Source organism: Acartia tonsa, chromosome 7 (assembly GCF_053477335.1).
Source record: "Acartia tonsa isolate MP-2025a chromosome 7, ASM5347733v1, whole genome shotgun sequence".
NCBI lineage: Eukaryota > Metazoa > Arthropoda > Copepoda > Calanoida > Acartiidae > Acartia > Acartia tonsa.
In genome coordinates this window covers 6,129,186-6,156,176 of record NC_137266.1, presented here as the reverse complement: position 1 = coordinate 6,156,176, position 26,991 = coordinate 6,129,186, and the positions used below count along the sequence as shown (strand labels likewise).

General features: G+C 33.9%; 1 protein-coding gene across 1 annotated transcript in view; it reads right to left on the bottom strand.

Moving 5' to 3' along the window:
* Nucleotides 1-439: 439 nt before the first annotated feature.
* LOC145324741 (protein amalgam-like) overlaps nucleotides 440-26,991 on the bottom strand; it is a 35,369-nt gene continuing 8,817 nt past the window's right edge. Inside the window, exons 4-14 of the mRNA XM_080167348.1 lie at nucleotides 19,476-19,534; nucleotides 18,550-18,697; nucleotides 11,601-11,722; nucleotides 9,940-10,075; nucleotides 8,828-8,919; nucleotides 6,419-6,542; nucleotides 5,681-5,749; nucleotides 5,205-5,341; nucleotides 4,811-4,900; nucleotides 3,972-4,092; nucleotides 440-903 (exon numbers count right to left, since the gene is read on the bottom strand). Of these exons, the coding sequence (XP_080023474.1) occupies nucleotides 755-903; nucleotides 3,972-4,092; nucleotides 4,811-4,900; nucleotides 5,205-5,341; nucleotides 5,681-5,749; nucleotides 6,419-6,542; nucleotides 8,828-8,919; nucleotides 9,940-10,075; nucleotides 11,601-11,722; nucleotides 18,550-18,697; nucleotides 19,476-19,534 (1,247 nt within the window). The 3' untranslated portion in view covers nucleotides 440-754. The remainder of the gene's footprint in view (nucleotides 904-3,971; nucleotides 4,093-4,810; nucleotides 4,901-5,204; nucleotides 5,342-5,680; nucleotides 5,750-6,418; nucleotides 6,543-8,827; nucleotides 8,920-9,939; nucleotides 10,076-11,600; nucleotides 11,723-18,549; nucleotides 18,698-19,475; nucleotides 19,535-26,991) is intronic.

Sequence of the window (26,991 nt, the reverse complement as noted above, 5' to 3'; positions counted from 1 at the left end):
TAAAATGGTCTAAAATAGGTTTGGTTAGGTTAAGTATCCACTCCGACGTTTAGGACTTTTGTCCTAGGACCTTATTTAATGCAAGGGAAAAATAGGAGATTTAAAAGTTGTTTATCAACTTATATACAATTAAAAATCAAATGGAATTAAAATTTTTTAATCACATGAAGAATACAACAAAAGCAAACATAACATTAATAAATAAAAGAAAATTTAAATTTTTTAGGTAACAAATTAACAAGAAAATAAGTTCAAAAGAAGCACAGCTATGCTTTAAAAAATAACAAAATAAAATAATGTTTAACAGCCTTGTGTAGCCTTAAGACCTTTTTAAGATTAAATATTTAATAAACAATCATAATTATGTACATTTAATAAAGTAATATTTATAAGCTACAAATATGACAAAAAGGCAACATTTTAGTTTTACGTGAAAAAATTTTTGGAATGGCTTTAAATTATCAAAATCAAACAGTAAAACTATAATTTCTCTTCAGTTTTACATTTTTTCTTGATTTAATCCATATCTCAACCAATACATAGGAAATAAGAAAGAATTTATAGATAGGACAATAAACAATAAATTAATCTTCATAATAATTTAAAGTTCTCCTTAGTAAAGTCAAATCATTATGAGTATTGATGTATTTTTCGAATTTTCCAATGTTAACCAAAAAAAACTATGTTTAATATTTGGTGGGAAGATTCAATTAATGATTATTGTCCTCTACCTTCCAGGGGAAAAAAAGACAAACTAACGAATGAAAAAGCAGGTGAGAGTTTGATAGGACATTACTCCTGTTAAAACCAGAGCTGTTAGGGTGAGGGGCTGAGGGAGAGTTGCAGTAGAACTTGTTAGCTGGTGCTTGGTGAACAGAGGAAAGTCCAGGGTGTAGTGTTTTCCTGAAAATGGAGATAAATATGAAAGATATAAGGAAACAAATAACAGGATGTATGTCCTTTGTAGATTAAAATCTTGCTGTACCGACATGTTTCTACTTATTTCTTAGAGAGTAACCCTTGTAATAAATAAACCTTTCACTGCTTTTTCTTTTTAAACTAATATTTAAAGAGAAGGGTAACTCACCCCCCCCCCCCCCCCCATCCTCATATTCCTTCAAATGCCTTTTATGGCCTTTAGAGGAGGACCCGCTATAAAATAAGGAAATTAGAATAAAATTTGATACTTTAATGAGTCAAATACTATAAAAATATATAAGCTGTATAGAATAGATGTTCAGATCAATGCACAAGGAAGCATAGTTACAGATAGATAGATAGATATATAGATAGATAGGTAGCCACCTCTTACATATGTAAGACAAAATGTGACATATGTTATCAAAGTTTTTGAAAGTTAGTGACCTAGAAAAAAACTCTTATGAAAATATTCTATACATTCTAAATATATACATATATTTCAGTATAAAATAACTTCTTAAAAGGGTAATCCACAAAAGAAACATATTTTTGTTGTAGAAATTAAGGATGCGGGTCTATCTGCCTGTGGGTATATATGTGTTTATGTCACAAGTATTTCGCTGACCGATTTTCCTTGGGGCCTCAATGGGCATAACAGCTAGCGTATCCTTGTTTAAAAGTAACAGGATCTGTGTCTGTCTGTATGTCTGTGTGTACCGAAGGATCTCACTAACCACTGAACATATATGGTTCTCCTTGAAAGTGTAGCTTGTAACCACAACCCTTTCAGAGGAATTACCCCCAGAAAAAATGACCCTGGCCCCAATGTTTGTTTTACTTTTTAAAAACTAAGTATGAGTGATTGACTTCCACTCCCCTTTCCCCCTTCCAACACTTCAAGTGAAGCTGCTAGTAAAAAAAAAAAGTAAGTGGAACGTCCTTCTGAAGTTTATCATCTTCTTGAAAGTTGCCTGAAGGCAAGTCTGTCTGTGTGTTTTTACAAACAGGGTTTATATTTCATTTGAGCAATTCTTATTAAAAAAATACCTTTACAATACTGTACAGTGGTTATTTAAATTTAACGACAAATTTTGACGACTGCAGGAATTGGCCTAGTGGATGGGAGTAATTTAGGCCATGTATAGAAAACTTAATTGTTGATGTTAAACTTACCAACATTACCTACTGTGAGACTATAAATGATATTAAATGATGTTTAAGGATTAAAAAAACTTTGGTTCATTATTTAGTTTTGAATTGATTTTGCAATAAGCAACACTGAAAGAACATATCTATATAAACTATATCAACAAACGGTATTACAAATTTATTGACACCCTGTGTTTATCAAATTTTATAAATATTTATGCTAAAAACCAACCCCCAGAAGTTCTGAATTAATTTTGGTTGTAAATACCAACTAAGAGAATATGTAGAGATAAATATAGACCCTTAAAATAAAGTAAAAGGGTCGCTGTCTGAGTGTCGGTTTGTCTGTGCTTATTATAGTTCCTGGGAAGGTTTATGACTGTTTTGGGGGAGGGTATCAACACCCTTCAAAAAAAACGCCCATAGAAAAAAATTTTCTCCCTTAAAAAAATTTGTCTAAAACTTTTCTTTTTTAAAACTTCAATTAATAATCACCTCCCACCCAACATCAATGGCCCCTAGAGACCTCTAGGGGTGTGTAGCCGCTAGTCTTATAGAAGTATATATAAAAAAAATATCTAAAAAATTAATGAAAATCATATTTATAAAAAAAACACAGTTATTCCTATAATGTATATGAGTTTCCCTGACTAAAATACTACCCTTATTTTTACATGGTTTAATTCAAAGTTTAGAATTTTAAGGTAACTTGTAACTAGCTTTATCAAAAGTTTGGAGAAAGATATGTTTAGATAAACCTTGTGAATATAAAGGATCATGAATTAAAGTTCAGAAAGAAATAGAATATTCTATTCTGAATTATACATCCTTTTAAGAAAGTAACAAGATGTTTAGATGTTTGTTTGTCTGTACCGAAGGATCTCGCTAACCTCTGAATCGGGTTCTCCTTAACATTGTAGCTTCTCATAGGTCCCGGGAAAGTTTTAAATATTTTGGGAGTGGGTAACACAACCATCTCAAATGAAATCGCATCTAGAAAACAATTACCCCCCCCCCCTCCACACAAATCGAAAAAATTGTTAAAAAAATAAAATAAAACTGGGATCGTGAGGGGGGGGGGGGCGAGTTGTTCCCTTATGATCATCCCTCCCACCTCCTCAGGGGCTCCTAGAGGCGTAGCCGCAAGTGTTAGATATCAAGATAGTCCTTATAATTGGCTTTCTTAAAATAGAAAGACAATGTTGTTAATTAAAGTCTAACATAATAAACAAATTTAGATTTCTTCAGGAAGGTAATTTTGATATCACAATAAAATTTTTTTATACAGACAATATTATTTTAAAACAATATTTTTATGTTTAACTAAATTATCGTACTATAATCATTTTTTAAGAATGTACATTCCTATTTCTTGGGTTAATAAGTTTAGAAGTTAGTTAATACCTGTTTATGTATGTTTAAGATGGTTGTAAGATAGAACTAAATTACAACTTTCAAACATATCTTTTTTATGTTTAGATTCAGTAGAAGTTATGGATTAAGTTCGTTATACGAAGGCAGGAATTTTTAAGGGATCTTCCAGGGAATAACAAAGAACAAATAATGCATATAAAATTTTCAGCGCTGTTGCCTTCAAAGATTTTGGTCTATGTTCCATTAATTTGGTCGCAAGATTGTCAAAGTTAATATAAATGATAATCTTCTACTGGTAGATTGAAAATTGCTTACCTAGGCATTGAGGAGTTTTGGAATGTTGATTTTACTGGTACCCAAGGTTTTATATGCATGCTCTTGCAATTGTAAGCCGATAAACTTGATTGGTTGATATAAACTTTTAACGAACAAATAATTTACAAATGAGGTACTTTTGTCTATTATCAATGGGTATGTACACAAATTTAAAGTTCACTTTCTTATCCTTCAAGATTTCTGTAGCATACCTGACGTTTTGAAGTAGAAAGGATCTGAAAGCTGACTCCATCCCTGGTGGTTCATGGCTCGAATCCTAACCTCGTATTCTGCGTCGCCTTGCAGCCCTGTCAGGTCCATTTTGAATTCATCCTAAAGTTTTAAACTTGATGTGGGTTGTAGGTAGGTGAATTGGTAATGCTAAAAGATAAATTTGTTGTTAAATTTACTGTTCTTACATAAATTTTAAACTTGGACAAAAAAGACTTGATGTATTACAACTACTGTATAACGGTAGTTGTACGTCATTGCGTCGATTCGCCAGAGTAAGTTGGGGAAACTAATGATGTTTTCTAATTTGTTGACAAAGGGAGGAGTAGGTTGCGCTAAGAATCCGTAAAAGTGTGAGTTTTTAGGCGTAGAAATAGTAGTAGAACGATAACATTCATTAAATATGTTTATTTCTTATTGAAAAGAACTATAGAATTTTTTTTTGCGCAACCTACTACTCCCTTTATGTATATAAGAAACAACGTTATAGCTAAAATGTTGTTCACTTTAATATTACTTTACTAATTATGGACATAATCATCCGTGGATTGTTGTTAAAAAATATTATAGAAAATTTAAAACCTTTGTATCATTCGATTTATTATTGCTTAGAAGTTGCACCATATTTTCATGTATTTTTATAATAAAGTCATACTTACAGCTGGCTAAAATTATAATACCCCCCCTTCATCCACCCCCTTTACCTCAACTCCTCCCCTCTTACTGGTTGAACGAACTGACTAATGAATAAGATCCATGTTAGCAACCTAAATTGACGACTGTCAATATATCCACGTTTATTCTATACTCATTTATGTACCTTATCTTTTCCATGTAGTGAAGCAGTATCAGAAATCAGAGCCAAGTTGTGCCAGGTTCCCTCGTTCTCCAGAACAGGCATCCCGGATGCCTTATAAAAATAAATTTAGTTTTATTTTAATAATTACAAACGATATACATCATTTTTTGAGATTTATACAATATATTTTGATATTTCTTTTTATTATCAAATATTTTAAGTCATTTTTACCAAGTGTAAAGTAATTTTTTCTAAAAAAATAAAAGATTTATACACCAAAAAAATCAACAAATTTGATGAGTAAAAATATGAGTTTTGGTAAATTGTAACTGTCAAGTTATATGTGCCTTGCTTTTAGGGATGCTGTCATCCTTGTTTTATTGACTGACAGTTTTTTTTATAAATGTAAATATACCTTATTTCTAAGCCTGTACAGGATGCTCTGATTCATGATTGGTAGATTTGAGGGAGTCCAAACTGTCCAGATCAAGGTATATTCACTGCTGGAATAACTGTGTCCTGTGCTTATCACTACAGGCTTACCTGGTTGCCCTAGATACACATAAATATATATAGATAGACAGGTAAATAGATAGTTATATTTACAGGGGGTTAGATTTATAGTCATTAGATGGTTATACATCAAGTCAACCTTTCAGAGTCGTTGGAACTCGATAACCACTGAACCGAGATGGTTACGCCTCACAGTACATCTTTTTATAAGTCCAGAAAAGGTTTGTAACTGTTTTGTGTAAGATGTACTCTTAGAGAAGTGATTCCTAAAGAAATTCGATACATATGAAAGTATGAGATTGACTGACTCACCAATCCATTCCATTCTTCAAAAGCAAAAATACAGACAAATTAATAGATAGATAGATAAAAACTCACCTTTTAATTCAAGTGTTTGTGTTGATTTTCCTATAGAGTTGATTGCCTCACAAGTGTAATTACCATAATCTGTTTCACATTTACCATTTAACTTTCAACATTTAAGAAAATATTTTTGAATTATTATTTGTTTCATTTTACAATGTTTTTATGTTATGACAACCTATATTTGGTATTTAGATAACTTCAATTATATTATGTTTACATAGTAAGACTTTTTCTCTAAACCAAAAGATCTGAGAAGGCTAATAATGTTATGATTTCCATGGATAGTTTTAGGCTGTTTTTCTTACCCACTCCCTTTCACTAGAGGATAGGGGCGAACTAACGTGTATATTAGAAATATTAAAATCAAAAACAAATCTTTTCTCTGGAGTAAATTTAAGAAATGAAGGTGTTTTCTAATATATGTAATGTAATTAATACTAAAGAACGTGACCTAACTTTTTTTTAACCCAAAGTTCAAAGTTTTGATTAAAAGGGGTTGTTGCGTTTAAGTACCTTAAAACTAAAAATTTTTTTTAAAAACTCAAATTACTTAAAAAATTAGAGGTCTACAAAAAAAAACGATTGTATATCTAAATTGTATGGATCATTTTACATCTACTACTTACTAAAAACACCAATTAGCTATTTCTAAAAAAAAACACAAAAGTTAATAAACCTTCTTTTGACATTAGGCCCATTTAAAGGTATTTAGGTATCATTTTTTATCATTGAAAATTAACTGGCAAATGCCTGTTTCGTCCAGTGATGTAATTGATAGTATATGCTCTCCATCCCCCTCAAAATCAGCTCCCGCATTTTCTATTGCAGCGTAATTTTCTGTCTTTAGGTAGTTGCCATCTTTGGTCCATGATACCTGAAATAAACAGAAAAGTATAACCTCAGTAATCAACCAGATGCTACGCCCATCCAAGGCACTTCAAGGGAATACGAAAGGGGGGTTGGGACGTTGACCCTGCAGCTTTAATTTTAGGTTTTTGGGGAGGAAAACCTATTTAATGGGTTGAGGTACCCTCCTCAAACATGTTTGAACCTTTCCTGGACCTAAAAGAAGCTTCATTGTTAGGAATAACAATATCAGTTAAGTGGTTAACCATATTTTCAGCATAACAGACATCCTATAACTTTTATTTAGGGATTAAAGAAATGAAGTATTACATTCAGTTTGACTTAATAAAGGCATTTGATAAGTTGATAATATGTTTTTTTATATATTAAAATTATAGTTGTTTCCTTTAAAAACAGCGAAAAACCCAGAGTGTCCCTTGGATTAATTTTGGCTCATTAAATCAGCGATTATCTCTTTGCTCTCTGGTAATGGTTATATCTCTAATTATAATGGCATTACCCATAGTCAGAGATAGATATTCTAGTGAAAAAATGTGTATTTATTTAATGATTTCGGGAATAGTGACTTTCGTGGCAACGCCCCTTTAGGGGCGATTCGTCGTAGTTTTAAAATGGCTTTTGATAGGTTATTTTATTTTAGGTTAGGTTATGTGATTGTCCTACAGGTTTAGGCAATTGGCCCCGCAGGGTTAGAACCCCCCGCAGGGGCTTAAAATAGGAGAAAAGCTAGTGTGAAAAAAGAAACGAAGAATTGCCCCTTAAGGAGCGATACCACGAAAGAAACTATACCCATGATTTTTTTCATCTTATGTAAAAAACTTAACCTAATAAATAGCTTCTCGGCCATTGAAATATGTACTTCTTATTGGTTATGATATAATTGAAATAAATGCTATCATCTTGTCCTATAGTTATTCAATATTTAGCAGTAAACAATTCATCAAAGTATATTTTTATTTCTTTCTTTCTGTGATAATCTGCAATCAAATCAGCACTATGAACAAAGTTTATAAAATCATCTTATAACATGAGACTTTAACTTTTATCTTTTTAAATTTTTTGTTAATATTAGTTTTTTTTTATTAAAATAAATTTTATTTTAGAAAAATATGCTTATGACTTTTAAGGTACACATAAAACAAGCTTGAAACTATTTAAATAGAAAAAATAATATATCTTTTATTTATAGGAATATCTTTGTCTATACAAGGGCATTGACTAGAAAATAATTACTATGATGGCTTTTTCATTACATTATAACTTGATAAAAGTTGGACATACACACAAATTAATATGCTTATAATGTAGCAATTATTTTAATAGCAAAGTTCACATTATATAATTCTAATGTGTAGGATATGTTTTGAATTGCGAAGCTACTCTATATGTTTTATGTTAATCTGTTTATATGTCCTGTTATCTGTAATGATAAGGGGTTGCCTGGTTATAACTTCACCTTCCTTCCAAATACCCTACCCTTGCTCTTTTTTTCCACTCCCTTTATTGCAACACATAAACATTTTTTCTGAATTTTGTACAGAAATCAAAAACCAATTTCAATATTTTAAATCTTTGGCTGTAAAATTTGTCTAATTATAGACATTTTGTTTTATTTTTATACCTTGTAATACATGTATACAAGAAAATAAATTTAAAAAAAACTTTATTTGTCAATTTTCTTTTACTTTTGTATGAACATACTATCAGAAACCATTGTGATTAATAAAAAGATAATATGATGCAAGTAGCAGGGATACAGAGGGATAGGTTAATGGAAATTAAACTAGTATACACAACTATTTTGTACTCCACCTTAAAAGCTAAACATTTTTAGCAATGAAGTTACTCTACAACTAACAGAAAAAAGTTGCAAAAAAACGTCCAAATCACTATAGAGGGAAAGCTTATTGAGACAAAAAAAAGTCGTGTTTTAAGTTTTTAATATGGCAAATACAAAACAACCTTTTGTATTAGTAAATGAATATTAAATAGATAATATTATATAATAATCTGTACTTATATCTTATTGTCCATACATACAGATAAACTTATGTTAATAAACAATGTATAAAAAATACAATTATCTATATAACCAACTTTAGGGGAATAAGTGATTTTTATTCATTTGTGAAAGATTAAAATATTACTTTTTAAACATAAAATAAGACTGTCACTTGAATTCTTCTCACCGCAACCTAGTTCATTACTACTGTACTACGACGCCCCTTGAAATATTACCAACTATCTTAAATAGCGAATACTTAAATTTTTCTAGATATAAACCCGGCTCACCTGTGAAGGGGGATTAGAATCAACAGAACACGCCAATGTGAAAATATTTTTCTCGTCCGTGTATTTTCTTTCCAACTTTACTACTGGCTTATCTGAAATGATATATAATTATAGAGTAGTTGCGAACAGATGAAGAATAAATAGTAGATAATGAAAAATATTTCAGAAATCCTCTATAGAAATATAGTCCCTTTCATGACAACGCTTCTATATAGGCGTTTCGTCGTATTTTTAAAGTAGGTTAGGATAGGTGATTGTCCCACCGGGTTAGGCAATGGGCCCCAAAGGGTTAGAGCCCCCTACAATGGCTAGAAAATTGAAAAAATCTACTGTGAAAATACGACAAAACGCCCCTTAAGAGGCGTTGAAACGAAAGGGACTTTACCCAAAAAAAAATTCTCTTAAAAGATCGCTAGCTACTGTAATTGTATTTTATTCTTACAAATTTTATTGGTTTGCTATTATTTTGTAACATATGTACTTATTCAAAGTGCAAAAATCTAGTTATTTTTGGTTTATAATTCCCAATGAAATGTCAATTGCTTCTATTGAAAAACATAATTGATACTTAAATGCATAAAAATTGCATAACCAAAATTATTATTCATGTCTCTTTCAGGGTTACAACGTAATACCAATAAACACCCAACATATAACCAGCTTTTTATTCTTATCTAGATCTATCTGTCCGCAACAACATTTAACATAAAATATCCTAGGCTTTTATTAAGTTGAATAGTACTTACATAAGATATGTAAATTGATTGTATCAGAGCTATACCCGAGTTCACTACTAGCTATTCATCCGTATCGTCCGCCATTTTGTTAAAAAATGTATTAAGCTTTTATTAAATTGCATAATACTTACATAAGATATGTACATTGATTGTGTCAGAGCTGTACCCCAGGTCACTACTAGCCGTACATCTGAATGGTCCACCATTTTGTTAAAAAATATATTAGGCTTTTAGTAAATTGAATAATACTTACATAAGATATGTACATTGATTGTGCCAGAGCTGTACCCTAGTTCACTACTAGCCGTACATCTGAACCGTCCGCCATTTTGTTCAAAAATGTATTAGGCTTTTAGTAAATTGAATAATACTTACATAAGATATGTACATTGATTGTGTCAGAGCTGTACCCTAGTTCACTACTAGCCGTACATCTGTACTGTCCGCCATCTTGTTTTCTGACTTCAGGGAGAATTATAGATCCTCCTTGTATACCTTCTGTTTGAATACCCTACAAATAATGTCAATTTTATGAAATTAAATCTAGAGGGGCTATTTAATAAAACATTTTTTGTAATAATATAATAAGGTAAATTATAATTTTTCATTGGTTAAAACATCATTAATACACATACTTCAAATGTATGTTTGTCTATTTTATCATCTTTCTACCTAAATCAATTTTTATTCATTTAAATTTTCGTAGTTTCACATTTTACTTTTATCTTGGAGATTTTATAAATTACAAAAATAATTCTTTTTTCTTAATAATCAATGTATTTTCTTGAAAATAAATTAAGAAGCACTTTTATAGTTTTTAAAAAATTTTTAGAACATAGACTTATATTAAATGAACATTTTGACAATGAGATAATTAATTTACTGATTTTATTTTCGGAATACTTTTCTTTTTTCCTTAGTTAATATTATTTTCAGCTTAAAAGATTAAGGATTAGTTTAATTCTTTTTAAGTAAAATATTAAGATTTTTGTTTTTCATTAATTATTATATAAATCAAGGACTCTTAGTTGGTTAATAAAAAACATCTTGGTTTTATTATGCTTGTATAATCTTTCTCAAGTGTTTATGACTCTAATATTTATAAAAGATGCTTCAAAATTTAATATATTTTTATTTGGAGGTAAGGAGTAGCAGGTTTTGACCTTAAACTCCTCGTCCCCCTCCTACAGTGCCAGAAAGCCTTAAATTTTTCTGAGCTTCCCTTTTAAAAATAACCCTAGCTATGTATGAAATCTTATAAGACATACATACACAAAAGCAATCACCATTTGGTTAAGAATTAAGAATTTTTTAGTATTAAACATTATTTTAAAGTCAAAGTGCACAAAATGTAATATTTGTTCCAAAAGAATTGCTTCTTGTCAATTTTTGTATCATTAATATGTAATAAAAACCTTAATAAAATGATGTAGCAGCTACAGTACTAAAAATATGTAAGTTTTAATATAATGTGTAATAATATGAAAAATGTATCATTCCTTATAACTATTCATACACCTGTCATAGGGATAAGTATTCAAGTATTTAAAAAAACAATTTCAAGCTGGATTTTATATTGATTTAAAATTAATAAAACAGTAAACTGTAATACAGTCACAAGAAAAATAGAAAAAAAATAATTGATTAATTGTCAAGAACTGTCAAGAAAAAGTTTTATACAAAACATATTTGTTTCCCTTATATAAAGCAGGTGTTACTCTCTCATACACTTACAATTAGTTCATATTATCATGCTAATAACATTAACATTATACAATATCTATCTATCTTTCAATCTATCTTTATATATATATCTATTTATATATCAATCTATATATCTATTTATCTATCTATCTATCTATCTATCTATCTATCTATCTATCTATATATATATATCTATATATCTATCTATCTATCTATCTATCTATCTATATATCTATCTATCTATCCATCCATCTATCTATCTATCTATATATTTTGCTATCAATCTATCTATCTATCTCTTTTTCTATCCATCTATCTATTTGTTTATCTACCTGTTTACTCCATGATACTGTAGGTTTAGGATATCCTCTGCCCAGGCAGGACAGCTCCAGCCTGGAGTTCTCTGTAAGGTTCACAATCTTCTGCCCACCCAGAATTTCAGCTATGGGGGGAACTGAAAATTTTGATTATTAGAATTATTGCCCAACTTGTAATGTAGTTTGCAATTAGTTTTGTACCTATTATAATTTAGATTTAAATTCCTGTTCTGTACATATATTTGCTTTTTTACTACATGTTTTCTAATTAACGAAAGTAAAACAAGGATGACAATATCCAAAAGTAACAATGGCTAAAAATAACTAAAGAACTATTTCTAAATACAGATGACCTCAAAAAAACTTGAATAAGTACTAGAATTTTCATACTTCTTAGATTACAGTCAAGCCAGAAAACCAAAAAAAATACAGACAAACAAACATTTTTGACTATACAGTAGCTATGATACCGAAAGAGGAAAATACTTGTATTTTTTTGTTCATAAATCATTTGTTTAATTTACGCTATCATTAAGTTTTATTATGATGAAAACATAATCAAAGTTACAAGAATAAACAATAGTAATAGTTGTTTAGGTAGCAAGTAAAAAATAGATAAATTTCCCCCCCCCCCCCCTTCCTCCCAACCCCAAAAAATATAAGTAAGAAATCCGCTATACCCTTCTAGATTGAAAAACGCCATGGGTTGTGCCTCAATCACAAATATGACAAAAATTATTAGTGCATTTCATACAGTTTACATAAAAAAGATATATCATTATCCATCTGGATTATTAATTAGATGTAGACAAATGTAAACTGAAGGAAGAGAGGTAGCCTAATTAAATCAACCAATTAAAGGAAAGTTTTGTGACATCATTTAAAGTTGTTATCAAGAATGTTTGGACAACTTTAACCACATAGTTGCACTGGGTTCTTACACAGGCATAAGGTTCAAATATATTTATAGAAAAAAAAGAATGCCTTAAAATTTGTGCTTTTCCCCAAATCCAGATTTTTATATAATTTAGTTTTTTTTCATATCTCCGATTCTTAGATTCTGTAAAGACAACTTATATTTCCCATAAGCTTTATCAAAGACTTAAATATTATGTTAGCAAATGAATTTAGATATATTTTGCTTTATAATTTAGTTTGTTACTTATTTTTTCCATATAAAAAAGTTAGAACTTTTTTATTTCTTAATCATGTTATACTTCAATAGAGCCTTAAATTCATAAAAAATAATAATCATTAAAAATGAAGCAATGCTTGTTTGTCTTAAAACAATTAAATTCAACTGTTATTTAATTGTTACCATGTAAACTTTAAGTTACACAACTGTGGATGGGAAATGTCCTTGTTATAAGTTAGATGCATGGATTAGAACCAAAACTAACTCTCCAGGATTAGTTTTAGGTTTCCAACTAGATAGATGGATTAACAAATATATAGATAGATAGATGGATTAGTTCCAGATGGACTAAATATGGTTTGTTGTTTTTTCAAAATCCTAAAAAAAATTTGTCCCTCATTGTACTTAACATTAACATATCAAAGAAAAAAATAAAAGCAAAAAAGGGTCAGAAGCTTATCATATGGCTAAAATGTGCAGATTTGCCCCAAAATGGTTTTTACAATGATATTTGCTAACTAAAATTTTGGTAGTATTTTCAGAAATAAATTTTAGTTTACAAGTATATAGTGCTTAATGCCCTGTGTGAAAATTTTCAAGAGTTTAAGTGTTGTATTAAATATAGTTTTCTATACTTTGGATTTAATTGCATTAATGTTGTCAAACTAATTTTATAACATAAGATCTTTTATATATCTATATCAGTATAATTATTCCTATTATATAAAGTAGTAAGGTTTTTCATCAATTGGGATCTCCAATTTAGGTAAGCTTTACAGGGGTCTTGTGATGGTTTTAGGCTTCTTTATTTTCAGGTTTACGTTTTGGAATTGTGATTTCTATTTATTAGCCCATTTCTTCCCCATCGAATGGATGCTAGGGGTGTAACCTTTGCTCAAAGTATAAATAGCTATATTTACATACCTCTTATTTTTTATATGGATTATTAGATAAACAAATTTATTTTTCAAATGACTATCAGAGCAATATCTTAACGATAACAATCTCCTAATGAAATAACTAATGGTGTTATAACCAACTTTTAAAGGTGATTATTCCAGTCATTTACAAGATCCTACTGGGCCTTCATCAACACATACAGCCTTACACACTTTTATTAAATCTTCTTTGGGTTGTACAAATATTCAGAGCCCAGACTTTTCCACCAATAATTGTATAAAATCTACAGAGTGGATTTGGATCACTTTATCCCTAAATTTCTTACATCTGCTGTGCAATAACTATTAATAATAATTAGTATAGCACTGTGTTTGTTCATTACAGATATCACACAAACCAAATATACTCAATATAGTAATCTACACATAATTTATAATCAGGGAAAAAGAAAACAAATCTTAAAATAAATCAAATCACTATCCTTATAATAAAGTGACAGGATGTCTGTCTGTTTGTTTATCTGTACCGAAGGATCTCGCTAACCGCTGAACTGATCGGGTTCTCCAGGGGTATCCTGTCATAGGTCATAGGAAAGGTTTATAACTATTTTGGGGGAGGGTACCACTACCCTCCCAAGAGAAATCACAAAAATCGAATTTTTTATTTTAAGTATAGAGACTCCTACGCAACATAGCTAGGTATCGTAGAAACTTGAACGCAACAAAAAACAAAACATTTAAAGTGCCACTAGAGGCTTCTAGGGGGTGTATCCGCTAGTAAAATAATATTACAGTGCCCATAATTAGTAGTATTTTAGATACAAATAAAGTAATATAAATAATAGAACGTGTAAGTGTAAAGATCTTTTTCATCAATATTTTGAGGTTCAAGATTTTAAAACTACTAATTAAAAATACTTAATTTTCCAGGGATCTAGAGGGATAAGACAATATAAGATAAATTTATATACATCCCCAATTCCCAAATGATGATACACAAAATTACCACGTCTGTAGACTAAAACTAGTGATTGAAACCTTTAAACACTCAACTTAATGAACGAACTAATTAAAATTCACTGAAGTCCCCAAAGTTGTTAAGCTAATAAATCAGAAAATTTATTATTAACTTTGGGAACTAGTAATAAACTGCACATAGTCACTCTCTCTCTGAAATTTTCATATGGTAATTTAAACTAATTTTATTTAGTAGAATTATAAAATTATGCTTGTATTATCTATGTACTTCTGCATGACAAAATTTGCCATATTTTTTATACATACATATATGCAGAACATAATTAACCCATTAATGACAATAGGGTCTTAAACGACGCACAAATTCAAACCTATACTATCACTCTATTTTTTTATGATGTCCTTTTTAAATGTTTGTAAATAACTGAATAGAGCTTCAAGTTTTGGCCTCTACATTGCTTGGGCTCTCACTTAATTCGATTACCAGATGAAATCATATTTTCATGGCAGAGGTGGAAAAAATAGGAAAATATTTCCACACCAGGTCTAACTTTTTTCTATTAAAGAATTAAAACATACTTATTCATAATTAATTATAGCATTTATTATATATTTTTAGTTTCTGCTAAGTTTTCTTTAATTTTAGTTAGTTTACATACTTTTTTTTGATAATTTGTTGTGCGTCGTATTCGACGCATTCGGACTAATCATTTTAGCCATTGCGTCCTTTTTGACCTTATAGGACTAATCATGTTTAGATTTTACTGTATAATCTCCTTAAATCTGCTAGTTGCTTCGCCCCTAACCTCTAGGGCGGGTGGGGGATGTCAGGAAAATAGCATAAAACCATCCCAAGATATTTATAAAGCTTCCCTGATAAGTAAAACCAATTCAGACCTTCAATTTCTATAATCTTTGGCTTGAGACAAAAAACCTTACTACTTTATAGTATGGAATACAATACAAGCAGCGGCTACGCCCCTAGAGGCATCTAGGGGACCTTAGGTTGCGGGAGGAGTCAATTCCCCTCTTTCAATTACAATTTTTTAAAGAAAATTTTTTTTAAAAAGTATTTTTAATTTATTTTCTAGGGGTGATTTCTCTTGGGATAGTGATGGTACCCTCCTTCAAAATAGTTATAAACCTTACTAGGACCTAGTAGAAGCTACCATGTAACGGAGCACCATATAGGTTCAGTGGTTAGCAAGGTCCTTTGGTACACACACAAAGACATACAATAACCTGTTACTTTATTTTAAGGACATAAAAATAGTAGCGCAGATAATCTACAGCTAGGGTCTGTCTGTACGTCCACCTGTCTGTATTTCCATAATTGCATCCAAATAAATAATAGCTACCTTACAACTAGGGAATGTATGTATGTCTGTCTATATATCAAAATTACAGCCAATTAAAGACTTTAAATATGTTTATACTTTTGTAATTTTTATTGCAGCCTAGCTGTTACGGGATTCATAAAAATAGCGCAGATACTCTACAATTATGGTCTGTCTGTATATACATCCGTCTGTATATATACAATTGCATCCAAATTATTAACAACTACTCTACAACTAAGAAATGTATTTGTTAGGGATCTAAAGTAATAAGTCAATGGCCGATAAAATGATGTACTTACTCAGGGCTATTATACCATAAAATCTTTCTGTAGATTACATTAAGTGGTTGAAACATTTGGGACACTTAACTTAATAAACCAACCAATCAAAATACAAAACAATTCCCCAAAGTTGGCAAGACAACAAATAAGAAAAAGTTATTATAAAACTTTGGGGACTAACAGGGGCTGGGGGGGGGGGAGGGTTTGTCATGTATTGGGTTGTTCAATATAATTGTCGACAAAATCATATTTCTTAGCTAAAGCATTGTAATAGAGTGAAAGGATATCTCTCTGTGTATCTGCTTAACTGATATGCTTCTTTTTTTATTTTGTAGCTTCTCATAGGTCCTGGTAAGGTTTATGATTATTTTTGGGGAGGTTACCTCCACCCTCCAAAGAGAAATAGCTCCTTAAAAAAGACCCCCCAACACAAGAAAAATAATAAATAGAATAAACTAAATGAAATTAATTCTTTTTAAATCCAAAATAAAAAACATTGTTGTTGAATTCAATGACCTCTCCCCATCTCAAGTGCCCCTAAAGGCCTCTAGGGGCGTAGCCACTGGTATCAACTAATTATAATCTGAATTGTTTTATACAGACGAATGGACGTACAGACAGACACTGATTGTAGAGTATCTGTGTGATGTATCCTTATAATAAAGTAACAGGATATACATTCTACATGTGTCTGTGTGTACTAAGGGATCTCACTAACCACTGAACCGATATGGTTCTCCTTTACATGGTAGCTTCTCATAGAACCTGGTAAGGTTTATAATTATTTTGGGGAAAAGTACCACCACCCTCCAAAGAGAAATCGCCCCCTAAAAAAGACCGACCAAAGAGAAATCGCCAACACAAGAAAAAATAGAATTAACTTAATTAAATTAATTCTCTTTAAATCTAAAATAAAAATATTGTTGTTGAATTCAATGACCTCTCCCCATCTCAAGTGCCCCTAAAAGCCTCTAGGGGCGTAGCCATTAGTAGCAAATAATTATATTCTGAATTGTTTTATACAGACGAATGGACGTACAGACAGACACTGATTGTAAAGTATCTGTGTTATGTACATCCTTATAATAAAGTAACAGGATATACATTCTATATATATGTGTCTGTGTGTACTAAGGAATCTCACTAACCACAGAACCGATATGGTTCTCCTTTACATGGTAGCTTCTCATAGGACCTGGTAAGGTTTATAACTATTTTGGGGGAGAATACCACAACCACCCTAGGAGAAATCACCCCTAGAAAATAATAAACCCCTCTCAAAATTTTTCTCTAAAAACTGTATTTAAAAGAGGGGGTTTGACTCCCCCCCAACCCAAGGGTCCCTTAATGCCTCTAGGGGCGTAGCCGCTGCTAGTATAGTGTTCCATACTATAAAGTAGTAAGGTTTTTGTCTGAAGCTAAAGATTATAGAAATTTCGGGTCTAAATTAGTTTTACTTATCAGGAAAGCTTTATAAATATCTTAGGATGGTTTTATGCTATTTCTCTGACATTCCCCACCCACCCTAGAGCTTAGGAGAGAAGCAACTAATAGATTATACAGTAAAAGCCTAAGATGATTAGTCCGATATGGTACATAATAGACGCATGGGAAAAATGATTAGTCCGAATGCGTCGGAAACGACGCAAAAAAAAAAACTTCTTTGGTATGCCACAAATCAAAAAATCTAAAAATACAAATGTCTTACAATCCTTTAAGGAAGCTGTGTTTAAAATTTCAAGCGATTCTGACGACAGGGGGGAAGTTCGGCACTAATGGGTTAAGATTCATTATTTTATTATGTCAATATAATAACTTATTATAAGGTACATAATTTTATATGACAAAAAAAGTATGTTTTTATATAAATTAGGTCATTTAAGGTAATAATAATTTTAGCAAGGATGAAAACATTCAGAATAACGAAGTCAACCACAGACCAAAGGGACCAAAAATAACTATATTTCAATAATAATATTACACTGAACAAAAAATTCTGATGTATTTAATAAAAAATGCGGGTTAATATTTATATGTAAATTATACCAACTTTGTCGCAGGAATCAATATTTTAAATTTAAAATTAATACGATGATTATTTATTTTCGGTTCTTTACTTTAATGATATTTTTGGAATCTTTGTATAGTGCCTATAATGAATGACGTCATACTGACCTACCATTGGTCATTTAAAATGTATACTGGGCTGCCATTGGTAATTTAGTCTGTGTATTGGCCTTCTATTGGTCAATTGTATTGTATTCTTCTTATTGGCTAAGCTCTGCTTTCATGGCTATTTTAATCCTTATTTTCGACTCATTATCTACTCACCTAAAATTTCCAAAGTATGATTGACATGAACTGGAAAAGATTTGAGGTTTAGTTTACAGGAGACGACCCCCCTGTCATGTATGGTTATATTCTCCAGTCTGAGTATCCGTCCGCTATCCAGTATCTCAATCCTGTCTTCTGTTAATACCTGAATTAAACAAGAATGATATTTGTGAAGAAAGTCGTTCAAAAACTTAGCATGTGACGTCATAAAAATGAGGAATTATCCATCTCTTTTTTAGGACTTTTCTTGCCTACTCCTCTTCTCCTCATCCCTCATTTTTATGACGTTAGAATTTTTTTTTGAACGACTTTCTCCCCTCACAATTAATTCATATCTCCATCTATATATTAGTTCCCCATAATAACAACTATAATAGTTTCATTATTATAAGCCAACGAACGAGGGAGCATATTTTTGATGGTTTTGTTATCATAATAATGTATAGTCAAATTAAAATTTTTTGTGCATCATCATTAAACAACTTTTACCATTTCCTTATAAACATACTTTTACATTACTAATTAGTTTCTTGACCCCGATCATTTAGGGCCTTTTGGATTCGATTAGGTAGTAAAGGGGCAGTTAAATGGCCTAACACCGTGCAAAGACTTTAATTAAAACGTTAAAATCGCATAAAATCATCCTAGGAGCAATGTGATTTTTTTTCTAGAATTAACTCAATCGTATCTGTGTTTTTTAGATTTTATGAGTTATAATGTTATAAGAACTAGTTTAAATTAAGAGTGGAGAAGATTATTTGTGTTGTTAGGTTAGGTTAGGTTATATTTTGTACTGGGTAGTTCCAGAGATCATATTTTCTGTGAGAGAATTCATACACTTTAGAACAGATGTTTAGACATTGTACTTTATTTGAAGAGTAGCTGTACTATTTTTATTAAAATATATAAATATTTTGGTATACCTTTACATTACCAGCGGAAACCAGCTCCCCTGCCCAATGCCAGGTTATAACTGCATCTCCTAAAACAAAGAAATTGATTTGTTAATTGAAATTTTTTAGAAAAAAAAGAAGACATAGCTCTGTTGTCGGGTTTAATTTTGTCTAAATTCAAATAATATTCAGGGTTCGTGATGAATAAGAATGTAAACAATAAAATTATGTACTTCCCAATTTTTGAAAATTATCCTGTCTGTAGATTAAAGTATTAATTAAATAGTTTGAAAATTGATAGTTTGAACCAACCAATCAAGACTCAATAAAGTACTAAATTTTTAAAGCTAACGAATGAAAGAATTTAAAAAAAACTTTGGCACCTAGTATTATTCAAAGTTTATTGTCATTTCCCTCCCTGCGTAATACTAAAGACTATTATAAAAAGAACCTTCTGTAACTTCAATTTTGATAAATATTAAAGTACAGCGAATAATTTGATCTTTTCTCTGTAAATTTGGGATATATTGACAAAAGTTGTGAAATAAACGGTTATATGCGTTTTTTTTGTCAAATTAGTAGATCAAATTCAGATATAGCACTATGGGTCCAGTGGTTATCGATATCTTTTTAGACAGACAGACGGACAAACAAGATATCTATGTTTATTATAAACAAGTACATAATCAAAGCAGGTCACACTATTCAAATACCTTCCCTAATTTTCATAATAATCAAAATTAACAACAAACTTTTAAATATTTGGAGTCTGTCTGTAAGTTAATGGTGCATTTACACAAACTAAATGTCAAGCAATAAAACCAACCCCCTCTTTAAAAAAAAAATTATTTCAAATAATTGTATATGGAATATTTTTTCTTTTCCTGACCCCTGCGGTGCCTGACACTGCTGGGCTATCTAATACTTAATATAACCCATCCCAATATGACCTAAGGTAAAAAACGAACAAAAGAAAAACTCCCCTTAATTTTAGATTTTGTTTCAAAATAATGATGGAAAGAGTTTCAGTGCTTAACAAGGCACTTTGATGGAAAACGCTATTTTATCTTTGTCAAGATAATAAAGTGTAAATATTGAGTAGAGCTTTATATTGTTTTCACAGGTAGATTCCCGTGGTTGTGGCAAGAGGTAGGGGGGTAGTGTTAAATATAAATAAATTTAAAAATCTAGCAAAAAATATGAAAGTTACAGTTATATAAAAGGACTTAACTTTTTTTAACAATATATTCAACAATAAAAAAGTAAATACAAATGTCAGTAAATGAACAAAAAGGCACTTACATTGTATATACAAATACAAAAAGCATAGCACTATAAAGAACAAGTTTATACCACTGATGGATCAATTGATGAATAAAGTACTTATTCTACATTTAACAGTTTCCCAGATTTATTTTGTACATATTTTGTGACGATATCCATACCCCTTCATATACAGTTTCCAAAATGATTATTTAATACTTATATTTGCGGGAACTTTTGTTTAATGAAATCTTCCAATTTTTAACATTTACAAAACAGCCTACTTCATTGCATCAAGATCCATGACAGATCTATAAAGGAAATAAATGTCTATATATGACCTCAAGTTTTCCAAGCGATAAATGTTTAAAACTCATAGTGCTCCAATAATCTTTAATAAAATCTCATTGACCAGATAGATAAGACCCATTATTTTACTGTATGAAGAATAAATTCATTATTTTTATTTCATGTTGCTATTTGAATTATATTGAGGTATTAAATTTCTATCCATAAAACAGAAAATTTAAATTTATAATATTGTTTCGGTACAACGGCATTTGGCTGGCCGTTTACCAGATCTTTGCGTACAGACGTACGAAACCTGCTACTTCCCACAAGAGACAAAACCAGCATAGTTACTAATACAATTTATTGTATGAAAACGGTCATGCTGAAATAGAAAATAACAAAATTAATAATCAAATATTAAAATGTTAAATACATGATAAAATAAATCTTGTAAAAGAGAATAAATCTTTTCTTATTTGGAACAATCGTCTTTTTTAATAAAGTAAATATTCATTATGAGAGAAATCTCGTTATCCGTGGCTTCAACATCATCGGACAATTTGAAACGGGCTACAACTGTACGGCCACCGCCTCGTACGTCTTGAACTCTGCCGAGGCAATACTTCTTAACCAAGTTGGTGCACCCGTCGACAAGAACGACATCTCCAACGCTCAGCGGAACTTGATTGCGCCTCCACTTTACCGTGCGCAATAGCTCAGGCAGCAGCTGCTGCTTGTAGACTTCATGGAACTGTCTAGTCAGCTCCTCCAGATGGCTTAAACGGCGTGTAATTTGATCTCTGCAACCGGTCTCGAACGAGCAAATCCCGTCGTTAGCTCTGCCACCCAACAAATCAGCAGGAGAAATGATTCTCCATGTATTAACATCATTCCCTTGTGTAGCATAGCTCAAGGGTTTAGAGTTTAAAACTCTAGCAGTTTCAGCAGTCAGCAGCTCAACACTTCCTACATACGAATGAGCGCCAGTCGGTACAAGGTGCCACTCAAAACTCACATCAGATTTCTTCATAACTTCATCAAGTATTCTTTTCGAGCCAAGAAAGTTGGTGCCGTGATCAGTAGTCACGACTCTGGGCATGTTGTAGAATGCTTGAAGCTTTCTGAGGCCAATAATGACAGACTCAGTACTGTAATCCAGCAGAACATCAATAAACACTGCTTGTGTAAAACGACAACAAACAATTAGCAACCAAACCTTGTACTTGGCTGGATTCTTCCTGGTGCGGACTCCAGGCCTTGTAACTTCCATCGGGCCAGCAAGGTCAAGGTGAACATGGAAGAAAGGAACTGAAGATTCTAACCTGTCAGGCAGGACGTCTGCCATAGTTGGGGCTGAACGACGTGCATACTCTAGACATCAACTGGAACATGACTTGACAACTTTCATGGCTTCCTGGCGGCCATGTGATATCCAAGCATACCTGCGACTCTGTACCAAAGTCTTTCTATGACCGGCATGGCCAAGTTCATCGTGGGCCTGCTGTAGGAATAGTCTGGCCAAGTTATTGTGACGATCAATCAAAATAAGGCCAGGGGAATCCTTGAACAGCTTTCTCTTCCCCTCGGCTGCTGCCTCCAAGGCCTCATCTCCACGGGAACGCATCTTGAGGACTCTGAATTTACGAACAGGATAATAGCCATTATTACCAACGATAGGCCAGTACACTTCAGTCTCGTGATAATAAGGTTGAAGACTATCATATTTACCTTCAGCCTCCATAACCATCTCCTTCTCCTGGTTGTATGATGCCAGGAATAAATCACACACCACATCTAGGTAGGTAATTGAAAAAGTGTGATTGCTATAAAACTTGGAATCAACTAGCGGCTCTTGTCCAGCTGGAACCGAAACTCCCGTCGGCTCTTGTTCAGCTGGAACCGCAACATTCATCGGCTCTTGCATGGCCGGAACTCGTTTCTTAACAAGCAACAACTTAAAACAGTTGGCAGCTCTGATCACCGCCTGCATAGTTTTACGTGCCTGCCTGTAGGTACGTCGTGCTAAAGTTCTCCAGAAATCAGTATCAACTACCTGGACGGCCATACACTTCAATCGGACCATGCGCTGATTCATCTCAGCCTCTGGGATGGGGTGATTTACTTCACCCGCCGTCTTTACAGGCCACTGGTCCTGCTCCAGGCGCAGCCATTCAGGCCCATCCTGATACCTGGATCCTGGTGAAACATCTTGAATGGTACAGGCACCTCTGGTGGCAAGATCTGCAATGTTCTGATCTGTAGGAAGCCAGCGCCAAACCTCTGGGCTGGTCAGCTGTTGGATCTCACTCACACGATGACTGTTAAATATATTTAACATCACTGATTCAGACACTATTTGCGATATAGCGCAAGTGCTGTCGCTAAAAAACATCTTGCCTGCTACTGCAAAGGGCAGGGCTCGGACAATTGCATCCGCCAATCTTGCCATTAATAGACATGATAACAACTCAAGTCTTGGAATAGACTCAATCTTAACAGGAGCCACACGACTCTTGCCACTACATAAAATCACTTCGAAGCCTCTGGCCGTTGGCCAACGTAGGTAGATGATGTCTGCGTAGGCTGAACTTGAAGCATCAGAAAACCCAATGATGGTTGGGAGCCCCAGTGGCTTATCAGGAACTAAAGAACGTTGAAATGGCACTTCTGCAAGCTTAGCCCTGTCGGCCAAACTGTCAACAAAATCATCTCTCAGCTTGGCAGGCACATGCTCATCCCATGATACGCCACTAATGCAAACCTCCCGAAGTATAAGCTTGGACTTCAGGAGTAGTGGGCACATAAGGCCAAGGGGGTCATATAACTGCTGTACGACCCGCCAAATCTCTCTCTTCGTTACACATTCTGGCATGGCTCTCCATAAATCTAACAGATCAAGGTCCTCCAGCAATTTTCGGCCCTTTATCTTGGCGCCATGGTTCACCCGAGCAGGTAAAGTAAGAACATCTTCTCTGGGGGCCCATTGTATGCCCAGTACCTTAACAGGATCAACATCATCTCCAGAATAAATAACTGATTTAAAGCTGAAGTTGCCAGGTTCAATCATTTCCTTCAGCTCTTCGACCATTTTGACGGCTTCTGGCTTGCTATTATGACCGCCAGTATGGTCATCAATGTAGGTACACTGCTCCAGCTTGATAGCTGGAGCATCCTGATGCAGTACAAACTTGGAACCGGTAGGTTGTTGCTCACTTCTCCACAGGTCCTGCTTCGCAACTACCTCTGCTCCCTTGACATATTCAGATCCATAAACATCATGAACATCTTGGCGGCTGCGCCCTCCAAAAATCTGTGCTGTCAATCTCAGGGCTGTGACGGCGAAATCGCCTGCCAATTTCTCCCCGAAGTTAACTTTTTTGGTCAAGTAAACTTCGGGGTTGGCATGTTCATCCTCTGCAAACCACACTCTCTTCAGCTGCGAATCTTCATACGTGGCCGCCAAAGAATTGTAAAATTTACAGACATCACACACGCAGGCACACTTGTAACTTCTGAACCGGATAAGATTGTGAAACAAAGTGTAGGTAGGTGGTGGGCCGTCCATCATAATATGGTTTAAACTTGTACCATTGCAGGTCAAGCTAGAATTTGCGCAGATTCTCAAGGGGGTAGAAATACTATCCTTGAAGGCCGTCACTAATGAATTAAAGTAGATTGGCCCTTCATATAAGTCTTGTGGCGTGGCTTTGACGTACACCCCACGGGAAACCGCCTCCTTGAACACCTTCATGAACACGTCATATTCGCCGTTTTTTACCATGCGTCGGCGATCACGAAGCGCTATATTATACGCCTGCCGCGAATTGTTCGGCAGCGTATGTGTTGGCAGCCGATATGGATAAGCTGCCGTCCACTCTTTCTTCACAAGATCCAATGTTAAACCTTCTTTTATCAGATCCTGTTTTCGCTGATCAACGGCTGACTTGCCTGACGCAAGTGCCAGGCAATGCCTGCAGCCCGTGCATCCACTGCACAGCCGCGGCGGCTGCACGCCTAACGCCTCCGACGATAGGAAGTCCATAGCTGCAACTTCCAACTTAGTAACTTTACAAACAACTGGCTTGCTAACAGGCTTTCCATCGGCTGAAACAACAAGGAAACCTGTACCAAAAATGCTGCGGTATAATCTTGACTCGCCGATGAGTTTATCCGCCGCTGGGAACGTCGTGGGCGTGACATGCCCAAGGAGAATATCAAGTGGTCCATTGACCAATGAAAAATCTTGTGGCCTCATATCAAACAGAGCAGCTGCGGCAACTGGGTCCATGCTGCGCAGCCCATCTGTATGTCCAATTGTGTGCACAACAGCTGCTTCCATAACATGCTTGTTCTTGTTACGGTCAACCAGGCAGAGTTTAACTTTTGGGCATGACTGAACTTTTCCATCAGCCATTGAAATGGTAGCTACACGTCCAGTAGAGGGCAACTGCAACTTCTTGGCAATAGACTGTGTAACCATGGTGAGGTTGGCACCTGTGTCCCACATCCCAGACACAGGCACCTTCCTCTTGTAGACATCCAGGGCGTCCAACTTCTAAAGCATCAACATATAATTATTCTCACCCAAAAACGGCGCTTCATACACAGCTGAAACCTGGGCGACGGACTCATGGAGGAGGGAGTTGTGTTTCTGTCCACAATTGTTGATCCTGCAGCCTCCAAGCTTCTAAGCACGCGGACACTCTGAGGCGCGGTGCCCTTTATTAAGACATAAAAGGCACCCGCCGATTTTCATCACAATATCTTTCCGTTCTGGAACAGACATGGTTGTAAACTTCGAACATTTAAACAAAAAATGATCTCCACTGCAGCCGTCTGACGGACAGGACTGCTTCTTCTTGAACTTGCTAGGTGTACCAGGTTTACCTACGGCGGCCGCGGCTGCGGCAGGATTACCTTTCTTCTTGGACGGCGTGTCCAAGCCGTGACTGGTACGCATCAATAATGCGCCACGCTGCTGTTCTAGTATATCCAGCAGCTTAGGCACGTCGGGAACGTCCATTGACCCGAGTGCAAGGTCGAGCTTATCCTGAAACTCTTTTGGAAGTTTCTTAGATAACATCTCCAACAATAAAACTGTGAGCCATTGGCTTGTAGAAACTGCATCCTTACCATCAGCCTTGGTCATCTGCTCGAGCTGGTTGATGGCACCTGAGAACTCGGCAAGAGCGCTAACAATCTGGCCGCTCTCGGACAATTTACCTTTCTTGTCCCAGCTGTTGAATATACACAACATCTGTCTGGTTCTGGATTTGAATAACTGGTCCAAATATGTCCATTGCGCTGCGTGCGTGGCAATCTGTTGCAACTGCAGCCTCAACGGTTTATCCTTCATAACTCGTTCACAACTTAACACCATCTGCAGGTAGCTGGGCTCATATCCAGTAGTAAGCTTCTGGAAATTCTCCTTAAATTGCGCATAAGAAGATTCTTGCCCATCAAAGCTGGGAAGGAGTTTTTCGTCTAGGCGTGGCATGTACCCATGAGACGAAAACATCGGACTGGCAGCAAACGATTGGGCGCCAAATGACGGCAGCATAGGATCTACCGAGGCACCCGAGACTGGCGTAACAGGCTCTTGCTTAGCCTTTGCCAGCGTCTCCATCAGTTTAGTCATATCACTAATAATTTTAGTTGGTAAAGGTATATAATCACCTTTAATAACTTTCACTATTTGCATACAACGTTGTTGCAAACTGTTTTTGTGAGCTGCAAGATCATCACCAAGAACTAAGACCTCATTGTTTATCGCTCTTAGCTCATCTATGGCACTTAATGTAAGTTTTAACTCGCTATAGTTCTTTCGTGCCATGATAACGTCACTATAAAAATCCTTTAGGTTAATATCATCTTGGATTAACACATCCAGCTGTTGAAGACCGCTCATGGTACGTTCCAGATTTAGGTTCGCATCATGGACAAGGATGCATTCCTTGGCGAGACTAACATTGATGTCTGCGGTGTCTGAAAC